Below are 20,020 nucleotides of genomic sequence, written 5' to 3'. Positions count from 1 at the left end.
ACAAAGACCTATACCAAGTGATCATGTTTAAGTGTCGATGGTTTGATACAAACCCAAATAGGCAGGGAAGTGTTAAAATCAACCATGGCTTACTATCTGTGAACACTAATAGAACTTGGTACGATGACGACCTTTACATTTTGGCATCCAAAACAGATTGTGCATCTAGATGACCCTAATGCCGGAAGAGGTTGGAAAGTTGTTCAAAAGATGGATCAGATGAACGTGTATGCTATACCAAAATAAGACCCTACTGACGACGATGTCAACAACGTCGCTAACCAATGTTTAGAATCTTCAATGGAAAATGATGCGAAAACACTTTGAGATACAAATCTTATCCAATAACCGTTTCAGATACAAGGAGTGGCTTCAATCAAAATATCGATTCAGTCAATTACAATTGACATTGGTAATATTCCACGATACGATTGTGTAGTGGGTTTGAACGACAACGGTGACGTACCTATCAAGGAGGAGGATTGGGAGATTGAAAGTGATGATTGCGACAATAGCGAAAGTTATTACAGTTCGGATGATGAATAATGAAATTTATTTGTGACTTGCTATGTAAAACATATTAAATGAATTTTTTTTTGTAATTTAATTATCTTATGTTATAAATAAATTGTTTTTATTTGAATGAATATAAATTAAAAAAAATCCTAGGTAAATTAAATTTTTAGCTCATTGTGCGACGAATAAAATATTATTCATCGTCCAAATATTATTTGCGCAACGATTAATTTCCCTTTTGTTGTGCAAGGAGCTGAAAATTTTGACTTTTTGGCGGGCACGAAAATAATTTCGTGAAAATTTGAATTTTTTGCACAATTAATATCTTATGTTCGTCACTCAAGAACCTCGGGATTAAACTGAAATCGCAAACACTTTCCCCTCACCTATTCCACTCTGTAAACTCTCTTCCTCCGACAGCCATCTCCCTCAGCTATCCCTCGCACTCTCTCTTCCTCTTTTGATAACCCTCTCTCTTCCTCCTTTGACTACCCTCTATGTTCCTCCAACGACAGCCCTCTCTCTGTGAGGTAATTTTCAACTTACTTAACTCTAGTAAATTTAGGAATTAGGGTTCTAATGTCCTTCGATTTTTATAATTAATTGATTTCTGGTTGCTCGAAATCTAATGCTTTGAATATGGGTTAAAATCTGCTTTGATGATTGCTTTGATTGTTATAATTGATGTTTATACACATAATCTGTCGATTGCAAATTCATGGTAGGAGGGAGAGGGTAGTATTACAAAGTCAGTGCCATTTATAACATCTGCTTGTTAAAGAGCTGCACTCTGTTGTTCGGAAATTTAAATTAAAGGAAAACTAATGAAAATGGCTTGAAAACTTTGAGTTTTAATGATAAGGACAAAATAAAGGGTAAAGTGAATAGTACCAGGATTGACTTTTTAGTGTAAAAATGTGGTTTTTCGTTAAAGTGAACAGTACCGGGTGCTTTTCGTTAAAGTTCCCTTAAATTAATGGGTTGTGCTTGTTGAAGAGCTATGCTCTGTTACTATCAAAAGAGGGTGTGACAAGTTTATGGATTGAATACCTGCAACAATTTAATTAGTTATCAACGGCATGCTTTAGTAAGGCCTAGGAAACCACATATATAAGAACATGCAGTCGAGGGAAAATTAGGGAACATCTCTGAAATCTATTGTATAAAAGGGTGACAGAAGCTCTTATCATGTGAATATTAACTAGAAAACAACAGGATGAAATACGTAATTCCTTTTCTAGTCATGTTAAAAATGTCAACATTAGCAGTTGGTCTGAGAAGGGTTTCCTTTGAGTTGTTTGAGTTCAATTCAACAAACATATTTAACTGCAATATGGTCATGTCAACATTAGTAGTTGGTCCGAGAAGGGTACTAATTTTTCTTTGACTGCAATCTATTGTTCAGTTGTTTTTTGCAAAACAGTTGAATCTATTTAACTGCACTTTTATTTTCACCTTAGTTCATCTTGAATTCTGTGCATTCAATGGGCCTATTTCAGTTTTCTTTTAAATTTTGTCTTCTCGATAGTAGTTTGGGATAGAATCATTTTTGTGTCTGTCAAGTAGAGTGGAGATTGGGTGAAGATAACATCGGTAACATTGTTATATTGGAGTGACAGTTCAACTTGCCTATTTTGAGGTGGACATTGGGTGATGTATTTTGTACAGTTCAATGATCTTTTATAGTTCAAGCATTATCTAACTTACTAAAGGATTTTGAAATTGTAAATAAGCATAAGTTGTGTTAAAATTCTTGATGTCAGCTGTTGGGAATGTAAATGTTGATTGGAAGAGTTAAAGTTTGAGCTTGTCACTAATTGTGAAATCAATATAGTAGATGCTTCCATGGTTATGTTTTTTTCACTAGTAATTGAGTCGTCCTGTTCATTTGTGTATGAATTGTACAAACATATGCAAAGTCTCACTACGTTATGCACTATAATTATAGAAGGCTGCTTTAGTGTTTAGGTATATTAGGGTAAAGGTAAGGATGCTATATTTGTATTATGTTGATTTGATTTCGAACTAATTCTTATTGCAATTGCTTTCTTTAATAAGGTTTGCTATCCTATCAAGAAGGATGAAATACATGTTTTACAAGTTGTCATATCCGTGCATTGTTATATTTTCAGTTTAACTAATTAAACACTTGGGCAAAGAATACTACTAACTGATTAAACACAAGGATGAAATACATGTTCATATTCGTGTTGCTTTCTTTAATAAAGTTTCGTGTTGCTTTATTCCTTATCATTTGTTATATCCATGTATTGTTATATGGTCACACCCAACGGGGTTATGCACATTTTGCCCTAACAAAAAAAAGATAAAAAGTATAAAGTGAGCTTTCTTCTTTCTCACTTGTGTTTATTAGGTATGTCTACTTAAGTGGAACTCTCCTAATTATATATGAATTTCATCTTGAGGCTTAAGAACTAGAATTGTAATTAGAGCATCCATCACATTTATATCAACTTTATCCAACTTATTATCATACATAAAGCATACTTCTCTACACTGAGAATAAAGGGAAGTCCTTGCTACTTTTTTTTGGCGATTTTCCAGTTAATATGGTACTTTAAGTTGGCGATTTTACAGTTAATATAGTCCTTTTAGTTGGCCATCTGACATTCCATCTTTCTTATGCTAAGATTCAAACTACTATGCTGATTTTAATTTAATGAGTTGATGGTTTAGTTTGCTTGTTTTTACTATTGTAATTGCTTGATTTTAATTCAAACAACTATGATGCTAGGTTTCAATGTCTTGTGAAAGTCTTTGGCCTGAAAACCTCCTCAAGGTATAAAGGGTTGATTTACTTGGATGCATCTAGTAATTAAGCTTTTGTGCTTAAATCCTATGTGCTTGCTTTCTTTCATAATCGATACACTATTTTTCATCTTTAACACAAAACTTTATAGCACAAATTTCCAATAGAACTAGAATTTTTCTTATTATTTTTATTTATTATTTTTTATCCTTGATTCAGTGTTATTCTTTTTATTTATTATTTTTTAAAGTTTCTAATATAAATGGGAGAAGCTTATATGATTAATCTGATAAATACTATAGAAGTTTTAGAAGCATTATGACTGGCTGTTTGTACAACAAACAGTCTAGAGAGCAATTTATTATGTTCTCATTGTGCATATGTCACATCTGATTAGAAGTCATAAGCGGTGTCGAATGCAACCCGTTTGATTCCCCCGCCTTCTACTTCAGCTACCATTGCTCTAATAGAAATGGACTATAGGCCAGTTAATCTGATTGGTCCGATTGGTCCCGGGGTCTCCCAGGTGCTGGCATCATCAACCTCTTTAGTGGTGCAACCTGTTAGCGCCAGACGTGGACATCGCCGCCCCCGTACGCTTGACACATCGGCATCCACTACTGATGCCTCGGGGTCCCAACAAGGTAAATATATGATAAACGCTGAGAACATAATTTTTCTATAGTGCCTTGGTGATTTGTCCATATAAACTGTTCCTTCTCATACAGGAAGATCAATTAAGCTTTGCAACTTAAAAGTTTGTCATTTTATTTCCAATAATTGCTCGAATAAATCTCTTATGCTAAATTTTGTCAATATTTATATTGCTAATAAAATTTTCCGTATTCTGTTATCAATGTTTGATATAAATGATTCTATTTGTTGGAGCATGAATGCCAATGGTCAATTTACCATTAAACCTGCAACTTGAATTCAAAATAATGTAACAACAAATAACTTAAAAACTAAGTTGCTAAATAGAATGTGGAAGTTAAATGTTCCTCATGCGATTAAAATTTTTAGTTGGCTTTTTATTCTGGATCGGTTACAAACTAGATATACACTATGTAATGTTTAACTTGGCATCCACAACTGAAGCATTCAATTGTTGTAATTGTTGTTGGATATCATATATTATTTATTACATTGTCCAGAGTTTGGGAATTGTTATAAATTTAGGGGAGGTTCTCTTGAAATTTGAGTTTAATTTGTTGTGTTTGCTTGATTGTTTTTTATTTTTTTCAGCAAAGAAAAATACCCAGGGACCTTGTCGCCAATTGAAGACGACGAAGGTCACCCGGGTGACCAATAGATGTATCATGAACGGATACAATGACCGACATCGGGCTGCACCAACGACAGAGCAGCATAGCACATTGGCCCACGACATTGGTCACGTCGTTCGGACCTGTTGCCCTATGCAATGGAAGTTTTGGAAGACGATGCTAGACGAGGTGAGGATGAAGGTACGCACACATTTTTCAGTAAGTATCCTACCTTTTAATTATTTTTCCGTTAAATTTTATATATTTGTATTACTTAATATATGTAATTAATTTGCTATATTGCAGACAAACTACAATTTTGACAACATCAACAACGATATGTTGGCATACGTCAACAAGCTCTTCGCTGAACGGTACTAACAGTGGAAGAGCAACCTGCACCAATATTTTGAGACATTTGATGATTCGCAGGTCGCTCTTGAGGAGGGTAGCCCGAAGGAGTTTGAGGACCGAGAAGATAATTGGGTGTGGCTCTATAGTCATTTTCAGGAGCCCGGCTATGTGGTATGTTTTTATATTAAGTTTAAAAGTATTATATGTTTCTTACTAATGTTTATTGATTTTTTTTATATTTCATTTAAATTAGAACTAATACGTTTATTTTTTGTATAACAAAAGAAGGCAAAAGTTAACAAGAGAAATTGGGAGAAGAAGACTCTTCTCCACCATCTAGGTTCAAGGCCATTCTCATATAGGATGGAGGCGTGGCGGCAGTTAATAATAAAACTTTTCATATTCAATTTTTACTATGTCAATAATATTAATTTTTTTTCATGCTAACATTTTTCTTCTTTTGCTCTATTCAGGGGGTTCAAAATTCCCGGAGATCGATGTCTTTAGCGACGTTAATGTTTGACCCAAGGATGAGTTGTTTGAGTCCCTTCATGTAAGTATTCTTCAATTGTAATTACTATCTTACATATTCAAATATCATGGTTATTATTTGAATGTTATTATTAATATTTCATGTTATATTACACAGGTGACGATGATAGAGAAGAGGCAATTGGTTCTTCAAGAGTTCGCCTCCTAGCTTCCTCCCGTGATTCCACTTGAGTTTGTGGATCCCCTAGATGCAGGGTTTCAGATCCTTACAGAGACCTTGGATCAGACTCTCAAGCGGAGGCCGAGGACATATTGTAAGGGGATGAGGAATGCCCGGCGGCGGGAACCTAGAGCTTCTTCATCATCATAGTCAAAGCGTGAGGTGACAACTTTGACAGCAGAGGTGGTCGACCTTAGGACTGAGTTCGCCTCGTATAAGAGCCAGATGTAACTGATTGTACAGGCCCTTAGTTAGTCCGGCATTCGTATCCTGGATCTTCGTCCCTCGTCTACATTCGAGCCCCTCCAACCCAAGCATGCCCAGAACTTTGCCCCTTCGACCTCTGAGCCCATCCCCAACCTCGAGACCTTCCAGTCGCCTCCGAATGACAATCCCATAGATTATGCCGCATTATTTTCTTAGTTTTTTACTCCCTTAGTTTTTAAAAATTTTCCTTGTACATACATTTTACATTTATTTAAATAAATTATTTTTCTCTTCATTACAGTTTTTTAATTGCAATTTTATTACAAAATGGAAAAAACAGAACAAAAAATTAAATTTAAAAAATATATATTTTTTCTTTTTGCGCGATGAATACCTTCGTCTTGCAAAATTCTAGCAACTAACAAGGTTTTGTTGCACAAGAATAAACTGTCGTCGTGCAAAGTTTCAAGAGACGAATATTAGTCGTCCCACGTTTGTATCCTGGTATTTGTGCGACGAATACATTCGTTAATAGTTGCGCCGTGTTCTTATGACCAATGCTATTGTTCGTCGCGCAAAGTCTTTCTTCATGATCTTTGCATGATGGATTCTGCGAGACAAAGTTTCCATCGCACAGACGTTTGTGCGATGGAAATACACTTGGCGCAACCAACTTTTGTTCGTCGTGTAAATAGTTAAACTTAGTAGTGTTTAGTCATGCCTTTATCCTTAGCTTCTACACTAAATAACCTTTAATCTTATTTGAGGTTGCTTGATATATTTTGAATTAACTCGAGCTGATTGATTTAATTTAGCTCATAATTAAGGGCTCGTTTTGGAAATGCTTTTAAATAACTAAAAGTTCTTTTAGATAAAATGTTTGTGAAACCAATCCTTAGTAAAATGTAAGTTAATCCTTAAAAAGCACTTGAAATGCTTCCTGCAAAAAGACATAACTTCTGTTTCTTGCATGAAACACTTCAAGTTCTTTTGGAACCCAAAAAACATTCACTCTAAAAGCGCTTTCAGTAATTTAAAAGCACTTCACAAACGAGTCATGAATTAAAAATCCTTAATTTGAGAAATCAATCTATAATTGGGGAATTTTGACCAATTAGGGTTAATTTATCCCATTATAGAATGTGACATGAATTAATTGATGGAGCTCTCACATGTCATTTTTGGTAGCCTGTTTTATTTGACAAGTCAAGTGCCACATGCATTGTGTGAGATCCACAAATTGGACAACCGAAATTTTAATTTTACACATGTAATTAGAGTAAATATCTAGATTTACGTACTTCCTCTTTATAGTATATTTCTGTGCTTGATGATTTTTATGTGTTGCTATTAAGCAGATGGCGTTTTATTGCAGTAGAGGAAAGCAATCATGCCTATGCACTCTTATATGAGTTTAATCCTCATCGATTCCCCTCTCCTTAATAATTAACAATTTAACATACTAACATTATCGTTTATCAAAATAAATAAATAGATAGATTGCAATACAGGCATAGGGATCACTTTTTGTTTCTCTTTGGGGAGAGATTTTTCAGTGTGATCGGCACACGGAGTGGTACACTACGTATTACTATATAAATAGTACTATATGTGTGTTAAAAAGTTAATAGCTTAAAAAATAAAATTTCTCACCATTTACATTTGGGACCGGGAAGGGCCGAGCGACGAGAGAATAGGATCAAAAGGCATGGAAGCGGCATGCATCAACTGGAACCGGCATGCATCAACCGTTGCCATTTACAATTATGGCCTCTCCAAAAAACACGTTCTCTCCTCCGACTCCCACTCCTGTTTCCTTTTGTTTGAGAGTGAGAGGTTCAGAGCAAGTAAAGGCCCGGTATTTTTTATTGGATACAGAAAAAAAAGGCCCTCCTCTATTATTATCATTTATCATCAACTCTTTTATTTGATAAACAACTTACAACACAAGAAAGAAAGAAAAAGAAAAAACAGTAACAGAAAGAATAGGGTCGTCTCATCTCGTTGCAGCAATCAGCAATCGCAGCAGCATCGCAGGCAGGTGTGTACTAGTTAGTGTTATTATATGCCACACACACGATTGAGTTTCGAGCTTAAAGCTCTTCTGGTAACACTATTTCTCTAGAAATCTATGATCACTTCGGCTTCCCTTCCGTTGGTTCATTGTTTTTGTTTTTCTGCATTTGGTTTCAAATTTGATTTTTCTATTCACAATTGGTCGGTTCTAGCGGAGTTGCTTCTTTGATAGACCATTTATCACTATGATAGGTGTTTTTCGGATCCATCCTCATAGATCATCTACCTGCATTTTCCCACATCTCTTTTTGTTCGTTCTACTTTATTAACTAGGTGTTTTTCGGAACCAAGAAGTATCACCAAGTTATTGGGGCTTAAAATTCTTGATCTGCCATGCCTGAGATTAGGGCGAGTGGAAATTGTCTAAATATGCAAACTAGGTTTGGTTAAACGGTTGTTACCATGCTTCATTCTCATTTTCATTACATATTCTCGTAGTAACTAGGCTTGATCAAGCAGAAAGTTAAGTAAATCTTTGCCATTTCACCTGTTACTGTGGTACATGATACAAAATACGCATTCCATGGCATACTGTTGAAATAAAGTAACAACTAATGTTGCAATATTGCAGACTTGCATTGGTTATAGAGTGAACCGAAAATGGTGAAGATATGTTGCATTGGTGCTGGATATGTTGGGGGACCTACAATGGCAGTGATTGCACTCAAGTGCCCATCTGTTGAAGTGGTCGTCGTTGATATCTGGGATAAACGGATTGCAGCTTGGAACAGTGACCAACTTCCCATTTATGAACCCGGCCTCGATGACGTCGTGAAGCAGTGCCGCGGCAAGAACCTCTTCTTCAGCACTGATGTGAAGAAGCACGTCAAGGAAGCCGATATAGTGTTTGTCTCCGTCAACACCCCGACCAAAACTACGGGTCTCGGAGCAGGCAAAGCTGCAGATTTGACATATTGGGAGAGTGCTGCTCGTATGATTGCAGATGTGTCCGACTCTAGCAAAGTTGTTGTTGAAAAATCGACCGTCCCTGTCAAAACAGCTGAGGCAATAGAAAAAATTTTGACCCACAACGGCAAGGGAATCAAATTCCAGATCCTCTCAAACCCTGAATTCCTGGCCGAGGGAACTGCGATCGAAGATCTTTTTAAACCGGACCGGGTCCTCATTGGTGGCAGGGAAACCGCTGAAGGCCAGAAGGCCATCAAAGCATTGAGGGATATTTATTCTCAGTGGGTTCCTGAAGACCGTATCCTAACCACTAATCTTTGGTCCGCAGAGCTCTCCAAGCTTGCTGCCAATGCGTTCTTGGCACAGAGAATATCGTCTGTTAACGCCATGTCTGCGCTTTGTGAGGCTACTGGGGCCAATGTTACACAGGTTTCACACGCTGTTGGTAAGGACACTAGGATAGGCCCCAAGTTTCTTAACGCTAGTGTCGGTTTTGGGGGATCCTGCTTCCAGAAGGACATCCTGAATCTTGTTTACATCTGTGAATGCAATGGCCTTCCGGAGGTGGCAGAGTACTGGAAACAGGTAGTGAAGATCAATGAGTACCAAAAGAGCCGTTTTGTGAACCGTGTAGTTGCATCCATGTTCAACACTGTGTCGACAAAGAAGATAGCAATACTAGGGTTTGCCTTCAAGAAAGATACTGGTGATACAAGGGAGACCCCAGCAATTGATGTGTGCAAGGGGTTGTTGGTTGACAAGGCCGAACTGAGCATATATGATCCGCAGGTAACAGAGGACCAGATCCGCAGGGACTTGACTATGAGAAAGTTCGACTGGGATCACCCGATGCACCTGCAGCCGATTAGCAGCAGTAGTACTCTGGAGCAAGTGAGTGTGGTCTCGGATACCTATGAGGCAACAAAGGGTGCCCATGGTATTTGCATTCTCACTGAATGGGATGAGTTTAAGACTCTCGATTACAACAAGATATATGAGAATATGCAGAAACCGGCATTCATATTCGACGGTAGGCATGTTATCGATGTAGATAAACTGCGCGAAATTGGCTTTATTGTCTTCGCAATTGGTAAGCCCCTGGATGCATGGCTCAAGGACATGCCTGCCGTCGCATAAAACTATAACTGCTGCTCGGTTTTCAAACTCCTCCGAGTCTTGTTTTTATGTCTGTTTTTATTATTGTTGTTGTTGTTAGTATTATCGTTGATTAATTCCATATATTTATATGTGGTAACACACCACATCACGTCGCAGATGAGGAAATAATGTCCATTTTCCAGATGTAATTCTTCTTTATTTAATTAGGGTCCATTCTTTTAAGGTCAATAATATATTTTTCATGTAATCAATTTGAATGTAGAATCTCGCACTGCAGATCAATCACAATATCGTAAACATAAACAGATGGCCATTTGGCCCATGAACATAGACATGAGCTTTTGATTTCCAAGGGCTTGCATATTTAGTTTTAAAGCCTCTTTGCCGAAAGGTTTTCTGGTTATCAGCTTTCACAAGGAAACCCTCCACGCCCTACAGCGTCACATACACCGGAGTTGAATAAGATCAGATATTATTGGAATTTAAAATTTTCTCACCGAAATCGACATGCATTGGTTGGTTTCAAACCAAAACTACATTTGCATGCCGATTCCTCATAGCGGAAGAACATTATAATTTAAAACTTCAAAACCTATTTTCCAAGATCTTTGATTTAGAGATTATATATATATATATCTCTCACATATTGTTGACCTTAAGAATTACACAGTATAGCCCAAAGTATCTAACTAAATCCTTCTGTAGATGATTGTTGATCCACGTACCAATTTGCTATTGAGCTCAATTGACCGAATAAGATGGATGTGGTGGTGTGATTATGAAATGTATTACTGACTTCTACACCGAGCATATCTTCGGCTGAGGAGGAACACTCTTGGCATTGGGTTCTAAAACTTGAAGACAAGGTTATGCAAATATGGTCGAAGTTTAATCTTCTATACTAGGTCTGGTCGCTTCAACTATATTGGTGATATCAGGTTGTAGCGACAAAGATACTAAAAAGAAATGAGAGTCTTTACAGTGAAAGTTGTCTGGTCGTCTAAATGCCAAACTCTGATACTTATGAATAACCGATCAAGAACACCTCACTTTGCTGGGAGAGTTGATGAAGTGGCCTCTTTCGGCGAAAGAATTAGAAACTCTTTGCCGGCTGAGACTTGGGGTAGATAACTAGCTGAAAAATGAGTAAGTGTTGTTTAACCAAGAGCAAACTGAATATGTGCTGACGTGTTAGTGGAGCAATTAGTATTTCTTAGGGTATGAGAAGATTTCACACAGAGCGTTGATTTGTATGTTAAGTTGAAGGCCATCTCTACATTGCAAAACCTCTTTTATTTATAGGGTACTTCTTTCTTCACTTGCCTAACCACCAATCCGTAGATAGAATCCCAAACTGCACCTATCTCTCATATGATAAAATCACAATATTCACTTATCTCCTTATGAACTAGATTCTTCCTCTTGAGGCTGAGCAGATGAAAATGGACACTAAACCATCATCATGCTCCAGAATCAATGGGCAAAGTCCGACTACTTCACTGAAATTAGCAGGTTTCCTATAATCTTGGAGTCCTTACAATCTTAAGATTGGTGTGTGCTGCAAGTGATGACACTCTTAAAATAATGCAATATCTACTTACTAGATATCATGTGAGACCCTCTCGGTTTAATAAGGATTCTATTATCTTAAAAGGTCAACTCCTCGTCTAGTATAAATACATCATTCTAGGGTTCATATCTGGTAACGCAATTCTTGCATAGTTATTATTTGGACTACTACTTGAGTCTTAATATTGCTTACTAACTTGACCGATGAAGAGCGTTTGACCAGCACACCCTCAATTTTTGGCTTACTCACAATTCTGTGTTGTTTACAGGTAAACAAGTTTAAGCATCCCTACCTTTCATGGTGGTAGGCGAATTTGGTTCCAACACTTAATATTATAACAAAATTCACTCTCATTTCATCTACAAAAATTATTTGTGCCACATCATTTAGTGCAAAAATTTGGTGTGCCTAGTATTAATTCTTAATCAAATTCCAACTTGAATTAAAGTAAACATTTTATTGGTGACACATCATTTGGTGCAAAAGTTTGGTGTGCCTAGCATTATTCATATTATATGGTGTTTTTCAAGAAGAAGCTGGAAATTTGTGATTGTTTGGGCCTGAAATCTCAACTTTAGGCCGAGAAAGAGTAAGCCAGTGGTAAGAATGCGACTCTCAGCCTTATGGTGAATATGATGACTAGTGTGCAAGGCTCGGCCTAATGGTGAAATATTGATGGCTCGATTGAGTCCTAAGAGATCTGGGATTGTTTAAGGATCAAAATTAGGTTGTGATTCACTCAAGTCCTAAACAAAATAGTTTTGTTGAAGGATCAGGATGAGTTTTTGATAAAATTTAGATTAAGAGCTCGTTTGGATGTGCTTTTAAAATGATCGAAAGCGCTTTTGGTAAAAATATTTTTAGAACTCATCCTTTGTAAAAATGCAAGTAAATCCTAGAAAAGCACTTAAAGTGCTTCCTAGAAGAAGCACATAACTGGTGCTTCTTGCAGAAAATACTTCAAGTGCTTTTGGAATCCAAAAACATTTTATCTATAATCGCTTTCAGTTATTTTAAAAACACATCCAAACGAGACCTAAGTTATTTGAGGATCAAAAATCATTGTTGCATAAAGAATGAATCATGTGCATAAAGTGACTAGGTTCAAAGTCCTAGTACATAATGAAGAGGCCAAGATCCAATGGTGACAGAGCTTCGGCCCAAGAAGGGACTATCAAGATAACTTCAAGTATTTTCATGTTGGAGATATGCCCTGAAAGTCAATCTTTGGAAGAAACCTTTCAGGACAATGTTTGTATGTATAGATGACTCTAATATAGCAAAAGGCAAAGTCACTCATTAGGACTATCTTAATAAACGATATACGTCTTAAATAGTGAATCCATGGACAATGTATTGATTGAAGAAGTAATCTAATGATGTTAGACTGCAAAGACCTTATTCACATAACCGTAATGTCCAAAAGGTTCCTGGTCATAGGATTGTCAGAGGGATACCGACAATACATAGACCAGTACATACTATGTCCCCTTCAAATGGAAGGATGGAAAGTCTCATGCCATTCGTGTAGTGACACTAAGACAAGTATGTAGGTGCTCATTAAGGGAATGAGTTCATTGAACACAATCAAACGAGAGTACTCGCATGGAGGTCTACTCACATGTCAAGCAGACAACTCTATTGGTTGGAATAATGTAAGTAATCCTTTGACTTGAGACATCATATTTGTCTTGGGGATACGTTGTTGATCATTTGATAATGAGATGTGAGCACATCTCATCTTGGATGTGTTCTATACATTGTTGGGGTCGGTGATTTATTCTCAGAAGCATGTGAATGATCAACAAGGGATCTCTAATCCTCATTATGAGAGGAAGAATACTCTTAGGTATGATTCGGGAATCTTCAGCCAAAGTATCGAGCGTAATGATGGAAGGTGTTCCTATACGACTCAATAGAATCATATAACATGGTATAATCACATTAGGGGTTTGACATTAAGTATCCATACCCTAGTAATGTGATTGTGAGTATTGTATTAGAGAATGATTGAATTACATTGTAATTCCAACTGAATAGGTTATCCGAACAAATTCTACATTAGTTTGGGTAGCCATGATATATGATTAGATGTCACTCATGGCTTGTGAGTTTTTCTAGATGATTAAATAAGTAGTCATCAAAGAAGAAGGAGAATTAAAAGTAACTTTTAATTCACTAAGTGATTGGATTAATACTAATCAATTGGATTGGTGCCTTTCTAATTAGAACCTAAAATGATTGTACACCGATACACTCTTGTGGTGAGACAACTAAAGGATGATGGAATTAATTAATTAGATTAATTAAGTGTTATGATTAATTAGAAAGTCTAAAGAAGTCATAGAAACGATGAAAGATCATTTAGGACTTAAAGAAAAGTTTGGGTTCATTCGGGCCCATTGGGTCATTTTATTCAAGCATAAAATGACTTGAGATGATAAAACCCAAAGTCCAAACCCACACTAAGGGGCCGCCCATTACTAAAGAAAGGAGAGAGAGAAGAAGTCAATTTGTTGACTCACTTCTTTGACATTTATAAAGGAAGTTTAATGAAAAGGTTTCATTAAGGTTTTTGTGTGTACTTTTCAACAAAAGAGAAAACAAGTTTCTCTCTCTCTTTACACATTCAAGGCCGGCCACCAAAAGGGAAAATTAACTAATCATTTTTCTCTCTTTTGGTTATTCCAACATCCATCTCACTACACTAGTGGGTGTGGATCTTTAGAGGTCTTCTACCTTGGAGGCTAAAGAAGAATCAAAAGAGTTCAAAATCTATCAAGGTGGAGGAAGCAAGGAGGGAGGCTAGACTCAAGGACTAACAAGAACAAAGAGCTTGGAGGTGGTCCATCCTTGGTCTAAAGTCTAGATCAAGAGGTATAAAACTCAACCTTCACTTTGTTCTTCAATTTTGTTTGATGCATCATATGTGAACCTATGCTCCTAGAAGGGGATTTGCATGACTATAGCTTTGATAATATGTGATAATATGATTCCGTTGCTTATGTATATAAATTTAGAATTGCATATGCATGCTAGTCACTAGAAATCCTACATAAATCTCATTATTTCCCTTCATTTCATATGCGTGCTGAGGAGTTGCAATCTTGGTAGGATTCTATCACTCAACATGCTTGGGCATTAAGGAATTTGGTCTTATAAATATAAAGGGGTTTGAGACGTAGAAAAGATCTATGCAAAACTTTTCACAATCCTTTGTGAAAAAAAAAAAATAATAATTGCTTTACTAACAGTCAATGCAAAAACCATTTGGTTAACATATTTGGTTGGCAACCAGCGAAGGTGCTCAATCAGCGAAGGTCACAATCTTATTTATATGAAGTCCTTGCCATGCAAGGAGTCTTTGATTCCATTGTCGAACCAGGCACTTCATTAGCTTTTTCGGTGAAGTGAAGTGTTCTATGATCGCATATTCCCAAGTTATATTCAGAGTTTGGCATTCAGAAGGTCAAACCACTTTTACCATAAAGACACTTATCTTTTTTAGTATATTTGCCTTTACAGTTTGTTACTTATCGGCATAACTATATTTTCACCAATATAGTTGAGGTTGCTGAACCTGGTGTAAAAGATTTAGGACTTCACAATGATTTGCATAGCCTTCTCTTTAGATTTTAGAACCCAGACCAAGAGTGTTCCTTCCTCGGCCGAGATCAAGTCAAAAACGTATTTCATCATACCACCTCAATCAGAGGTATTGCGTAGCCAAGCTCAGTAGCAAATTGCAAGCCCGCATCAATATTCAATGACACATATGACACAGTTAACTTTTTGTATTCAGCTCGTGTGCCACGTAGGCGGTGCAGTTTTTAGTGTCATGGGAGATATACCAATAATAGAAGAGATGAGAGATTTCATTTACCTTTTTTTTTCTTCAACTAGCTGGACCCACCTCTTAAAGATGTTAACTTTTATTTTCAAACCAAGATAGATGAGTATTATACAGCCCTTCTATTAGAGAGTTATCTTATAAAATCTCCAATGATTGGAAAAATTCTCCGGCCAATAAGAAATATAAAGTTTTCATTCGAAAGAAACTTGCTCCTGCTATTAGAGATGCCCTAAAAGAAAATTAAGGGTAAGTCACGTAGGTTAACCTATTGACAATGAAGTAGCTCTAGAATTAATTCGAAACTTTCTAAGATAGAAACTGAAAGGACCAAATTGGACTGATTAGTGATTAGTGATCATTGATTAGGTGGCCTGTGGATACTTGTACACACCAAGTCGAAATAAAATTGAAAGAGACTTCGCATGGTACTTGAAAATATGGGATATTTTGAGTATTTTTTATGTTAAATATAAAAAAACAAAAACTAACTGTATATTCCAAACCGTAAAAATTTGAATACCGGGGAATAATATAAAATTCTAACGCTGTGGGCCGGATTCTTGTACTCGCTTGTGGTAAAGCTGAAAACCAGATAACATAAACCAAAACAAAACTGGATGATGAATGACATGTGGAGCACGAAAGATTTTTCAACGTGATTGGTATACCGGATGGTATATTATGTGTCACTAAAAAAAATGATGTAATATATGTGTTAAAATGTTAATAATTTAAAAAATAAAATTTTTTACCATTCCTATTAAAATACGTAATGTATTACTTGTGTTCCGTCCCAACTAAAAATTTCTAAAGGAGGACAGTGACGGAGAGGTTTTTGTCTTTCATTCAGTTTCGGGTTTTGCTGATCTCCTCACTCCCACGCTATCACTAAGCTTATGTTATCCACCTGCGCCCATCGGTTTTCCATTTTTGTCAATTTTTTTTACCCAAATTTTCAGATAATCTTCTTCTTCTTCTTCTTCTTATCCCTTCCTCGCATCCCATCACTTTCGCTCTCCTCCACCGTCCGATCATACTACTTCCTTCCTTCCTCCCGCTTAAGTAATAATAATATGAACAAACTTCAGTAGCTGCTACTCACAGAAGCTGCTGTGCCCACCAACTGCTTGCCGAAATGCCAGATACGAAAACGACGAGCTTCAATCTCCTCTTCCTCTTCTTGCTCACCTATCCTATGCCGGCCAATGCCCAGACCCCCGAGTTTCAGAACAACGGCTATGGCTACATCGCCAATTTGAACTCTTCAATGGCGCTCGTCAGTGTCTTCCTCGTCTTTGCCTTCTTCTCCGTGGGCTTCCTCTCCGTCTACTTTCGCCGCTGCATCGAGTCCACACGCATGGAAGCCTCCGGAACTCGAGCTCTCGCCGCCTCCGTAGGTTTCCGCCGGCGAGGACTGGACCCGGCGGTGATGGAGACTTTCCCGATCCTCGTCTACTCCGCCGTCAAGGATCTCAAGATTGGCAAGGGAGCTCTGGAGTGCGCCGTGTGCTTGAGCGAGTTCGACGACTTCGAAACGCTGCGTTTGCTTCCCAAATGCGATCACGTCTTCCATCCAGATTGCATCGACCCCTGGTTAGCCGCTCACGTGACGTGTCCGGTTTGCCGCTCCAACCTCACGCGAAACACCGATTTAAATGTCGAAGATTCGAGTTCCAGGAGTCCGATTGAAGTCGGCGAGGTACGAAACGACGCCGTTGTGCTCAATGTGGATGAAAATCCAAGCGAGGGCCCACAAGCGGTTGAGAATGGTAAACCACGAACGAGATCCGGAATATGTGGAAAGTTTCCGAGATCGCACTCGACGGGTCACTCGCTGAGCCGACCCGGATTGAACACGGAGAGGTACACGTTGAGACTGCCGGAGGAGGTGAGGAAGCAGCTGGTGTCGAGCGGGAACAGTAAGCTGAGGCGTTCGACTAGCTACGACGTCCTTTTGCGCCGCGGCCTCGGGAGTTCGAGGAAGGGCTATAGGTGTGGCCGCTGTGAAGGGAAAAGCAGCGTGGATAATCAAACCGGTTGGGTCGACCCGTGGATGATGTCGCCGTCGTTTTTACCTAGAGGAGGTGACGGAAATGCGGTGTCTGGGAAAACGCCGTTAATGTCTGTTAAAATGCCGTTGGATTGTCTTCATGTCAAGGCGGAGAGTTCTAAAGAATCGATATCTCGGCTGCCTGTGTAATTTGTACATAATAATTGTATATAATGTTTTTATTTTCGGAAGTCATTTGCATATAATTTTTAGCGTGAAAAGTTGTGTTGGTATAGTTTGTAGAGAGGAATTTGTGTCTGCTCGTTCCTGCGGGATTGAAAATTGTACGAAAAATTATATTTGAAAGAAACAAAAAATTATGTTGTGAAAGATTAATAACCTTTTGTTGTCTAAACCCATGCTTTAGCTCTTTTCTTGGGGTCTGAACAAATAATTAGTAGTTTTCAGAACCAGCAGGGAACAATTCCTGCATAAAGTTAAAGCAAAGATATAGATTACCAGCCCCAATATTAAAACTAAAACTAAATTCAAGTTTCTGTGTGAAAATTTAATTGGGTTTGTGTATTAAAAGTAAAAAATCACAAAGCTAATATTGATGAAATGAAGTGATGATTCTAGTTACTGTGAACACGGAAAATTCTTGAAACGAAAGAGACAAGAACAACGTGCACAAACAAATATTTGTATTTGATGATTTTGGGTTACAATCTCTCTCTATTTTGATCCTCTGATTCGATCTCCGTAAGGTGTGTATTTGTGGATGTGCGATTGATCCAAAGGGCTGTTGGGCTTGATCTAAGGATGAACGTTCTTCAAGGGCCGTGGACTTGATCTTGAAGGTGGATTTGAGTGGATCTTCAAAGGGGCTTTTGGGCTTGATCTTTGAAGAACAGTGATGAACGGATCTCCAAGGGCTTTTGGGCTTGATCTTGAAGAACAGTGATGAACGGATCTTCAAGAGCTTTTGGGCTTGATCTTGAAGAACGGTTGGATGCGTGGATTTGTCGACGTTGTTGATCCAAAGGGCCGTTGGGGCTTGATCTTGGATGAACGGATGATGAACGATGGTGCTTTCTTCAAGGGCCGTCGGGGCTTGATCTTGAATTGGTGGATGGTTGATCCAAGGGCCGTCGGGGCTTGATCTTGGAAGAACGATGAACGAAGAACGAAGAACATTTTCTTCAAGGGCCGTCGGGGCTTGATCTTGAAGGTGGATTTGATGAAGAACGAAAAGGGGTTTCTTGATTCTTCGGGAACCTGGATGCTTGAGAGCTTCGGAGTTTCAGAGCTTCAGAGCTTCAAGGTGTAATATGAATTGGTCCCTCAAATGAATGAAATGGGCTTGTATTTATAGAATTTTCCAAAGCCTAATTTTGAATATAATATCCTAGATGAAATAAGTCGTTTCTGCCAGGTGTTGACACGTGACATATTTGATGACTTTTCCAACTCATTTCAATTTTCGTTGAGTCACACGTTACGTGTAAAATTTATGTAATACATGAGCGTTGACACTTTGATTTATCGGTCAACATTTATTTACCGAAATTTCGATGTCTACAAATGCCCCCACTTCAAGGCGCGTCGTATACATGTGCTTGTCACGTGTAAGAGATGTGTTTTGAAGTCCCTTACTGTAGATGTTGATCCAAGGGCTGTCGAGGCTTGATCTTGAATTGGGCTGGAGATTTCTTCAAAGGCCGTTGAGGCTTGATCTTGAATTGGGCTTGAGATTTCTTCAAGGGCCGTTGAGGCTTGTTCTTGAACTTTTGTTTGAAATTTCTTCAAGGGCCATCTTGATCTTGAAGGTTGAAATTGGACCACAAGGAGTTTCATGTGGTAGATGATCTTTGGCTTTGGTAGTGGGTGAATCGGCACGTATTTTGTTGCGCTTGTTGACTTTCCACAACTTTGATCTTGAACTGGGTTGGAGGGTTTTCTGGATTCCTCCAATTGTTGATTTTCCACAGCTTATTCTTGAACTAGGTTTTGATTCAAGAGTGGTAGACACTTGATCTTGAATCGGACTTGTGATTTCTTCCAGGGCCGTCAAGGCTTGATTTTGAATTTGGCTGGAAGCTTCTTCAAGGGCCGTTGAGGCTTGATTCTTGAAGGTTAACTCGAACACATGGCAAGCAGGCACGAGGTGAAGGTGACGACTTATTGCTCTGTTCAATCTTTCTAATTCACACCTGAGCAGTTTGGTCAACGGTATGATCTTCAAGATTGACGGGCTATTCTTCCAGTTGGTGACTTGATCTTTTAAGGATTTGATTCAAGGGTGGTGAATCGGCACGTGCAGCCCACAACGCCTAGTAAACCGACCCAAGAATTTGAGGGTCAAAACGAATTCACCGTCAGAGTGATTGCAACTTTGATGATATGAGATACTCTTGCTTTTGAAGAAGTAGCGGATGAATCAGCACGTGCTTGGTTGCACTTGTCTCCACATGCTTCAAGGTATTGTCTTCATTTCCTTTATCTGTTCCTCAGGCAGATGTGGCATCTTCTCGAGTTCTTAATCTCAGACTCTTTCTGCCGAGTTGACTGAGCATGTTGCATTCTTCTCTGCTTGTTTCTTCAGGCAGATATGGCAGCTTCTCGAGTTCTTCAGCTCGGACTCTTTCTGCTGAGTTGACTGTGCAGACTGCATTCTTC

General features: G+C 38.2%; 2 protein-coding genes across 2 annotated transcripts; both read left to right on the top strand.

The window, feature by feature from the left end:
* Positions 1 to 7,744: 7,744 nt before the first annotated feature.
* On the top strand, positions 7,745 to 10,192 carry LOC126601930 (UDP-glucose 6-dehydrogenase 1-like). The gene is made up of 2 exons (XM_050268706.1): positions 7,745 to 7,865; positions 8,472 to 10,192. Exon 2 carries the CDS (start codon positions 8,501 to 8,503, stop codon positions 9,944 to 9,946), a length of 1,446 nt encoding a protein of 481 aa, XP_050124663.1. The 5' UTR covers positions 7,745 to 7,865; positions 8,472 to 8,500; the 3' UTR covers positions 9,947 to 10,192.
* Positions 10,193 to 16,215: 6,023 nt separating this feature from the next.
* LOC126601454 (E3 ubiquitin-protein ligase ATL31-like) lies at positions 16,216 to 17,740 on the top strand. Its single transcript, XM_050268167.1, has one exon. It carries the CDS (start codon positions 16,487 to 16,489, stop codon positions 17,549 to 17,551), a length of 1,065 nt encoding a protein of 354 aa, XP_050124124.1. The 5' UTR covers positions 16,216 to 16,486; the 3' UTR covers positions 17,552 to 17,740.
* Positions 17,741 to 20,020: the final 2,280 nt, after the last annotated feature.

The sequence above is a fragment of the Malus sylvestris genome, chromosome 15 (genome assembly GCF_916048215.2).
Source record: "Malus sylvestris chromosome 15, drMalSylv7.2, whole genome shotgun sequence".
Taxonomy (NCBI): Eukaryota; Viridiplantae; Streptophyta; class Magnoliopsida; order Rosales; family Rosaceae; genus Malus; species Malus sylvestris.
The sequence above is the reverse complement of the archived record's forward strand: the minus strand, read 5'-3'. Positions and strand labels throughout refer to the sequence as shown.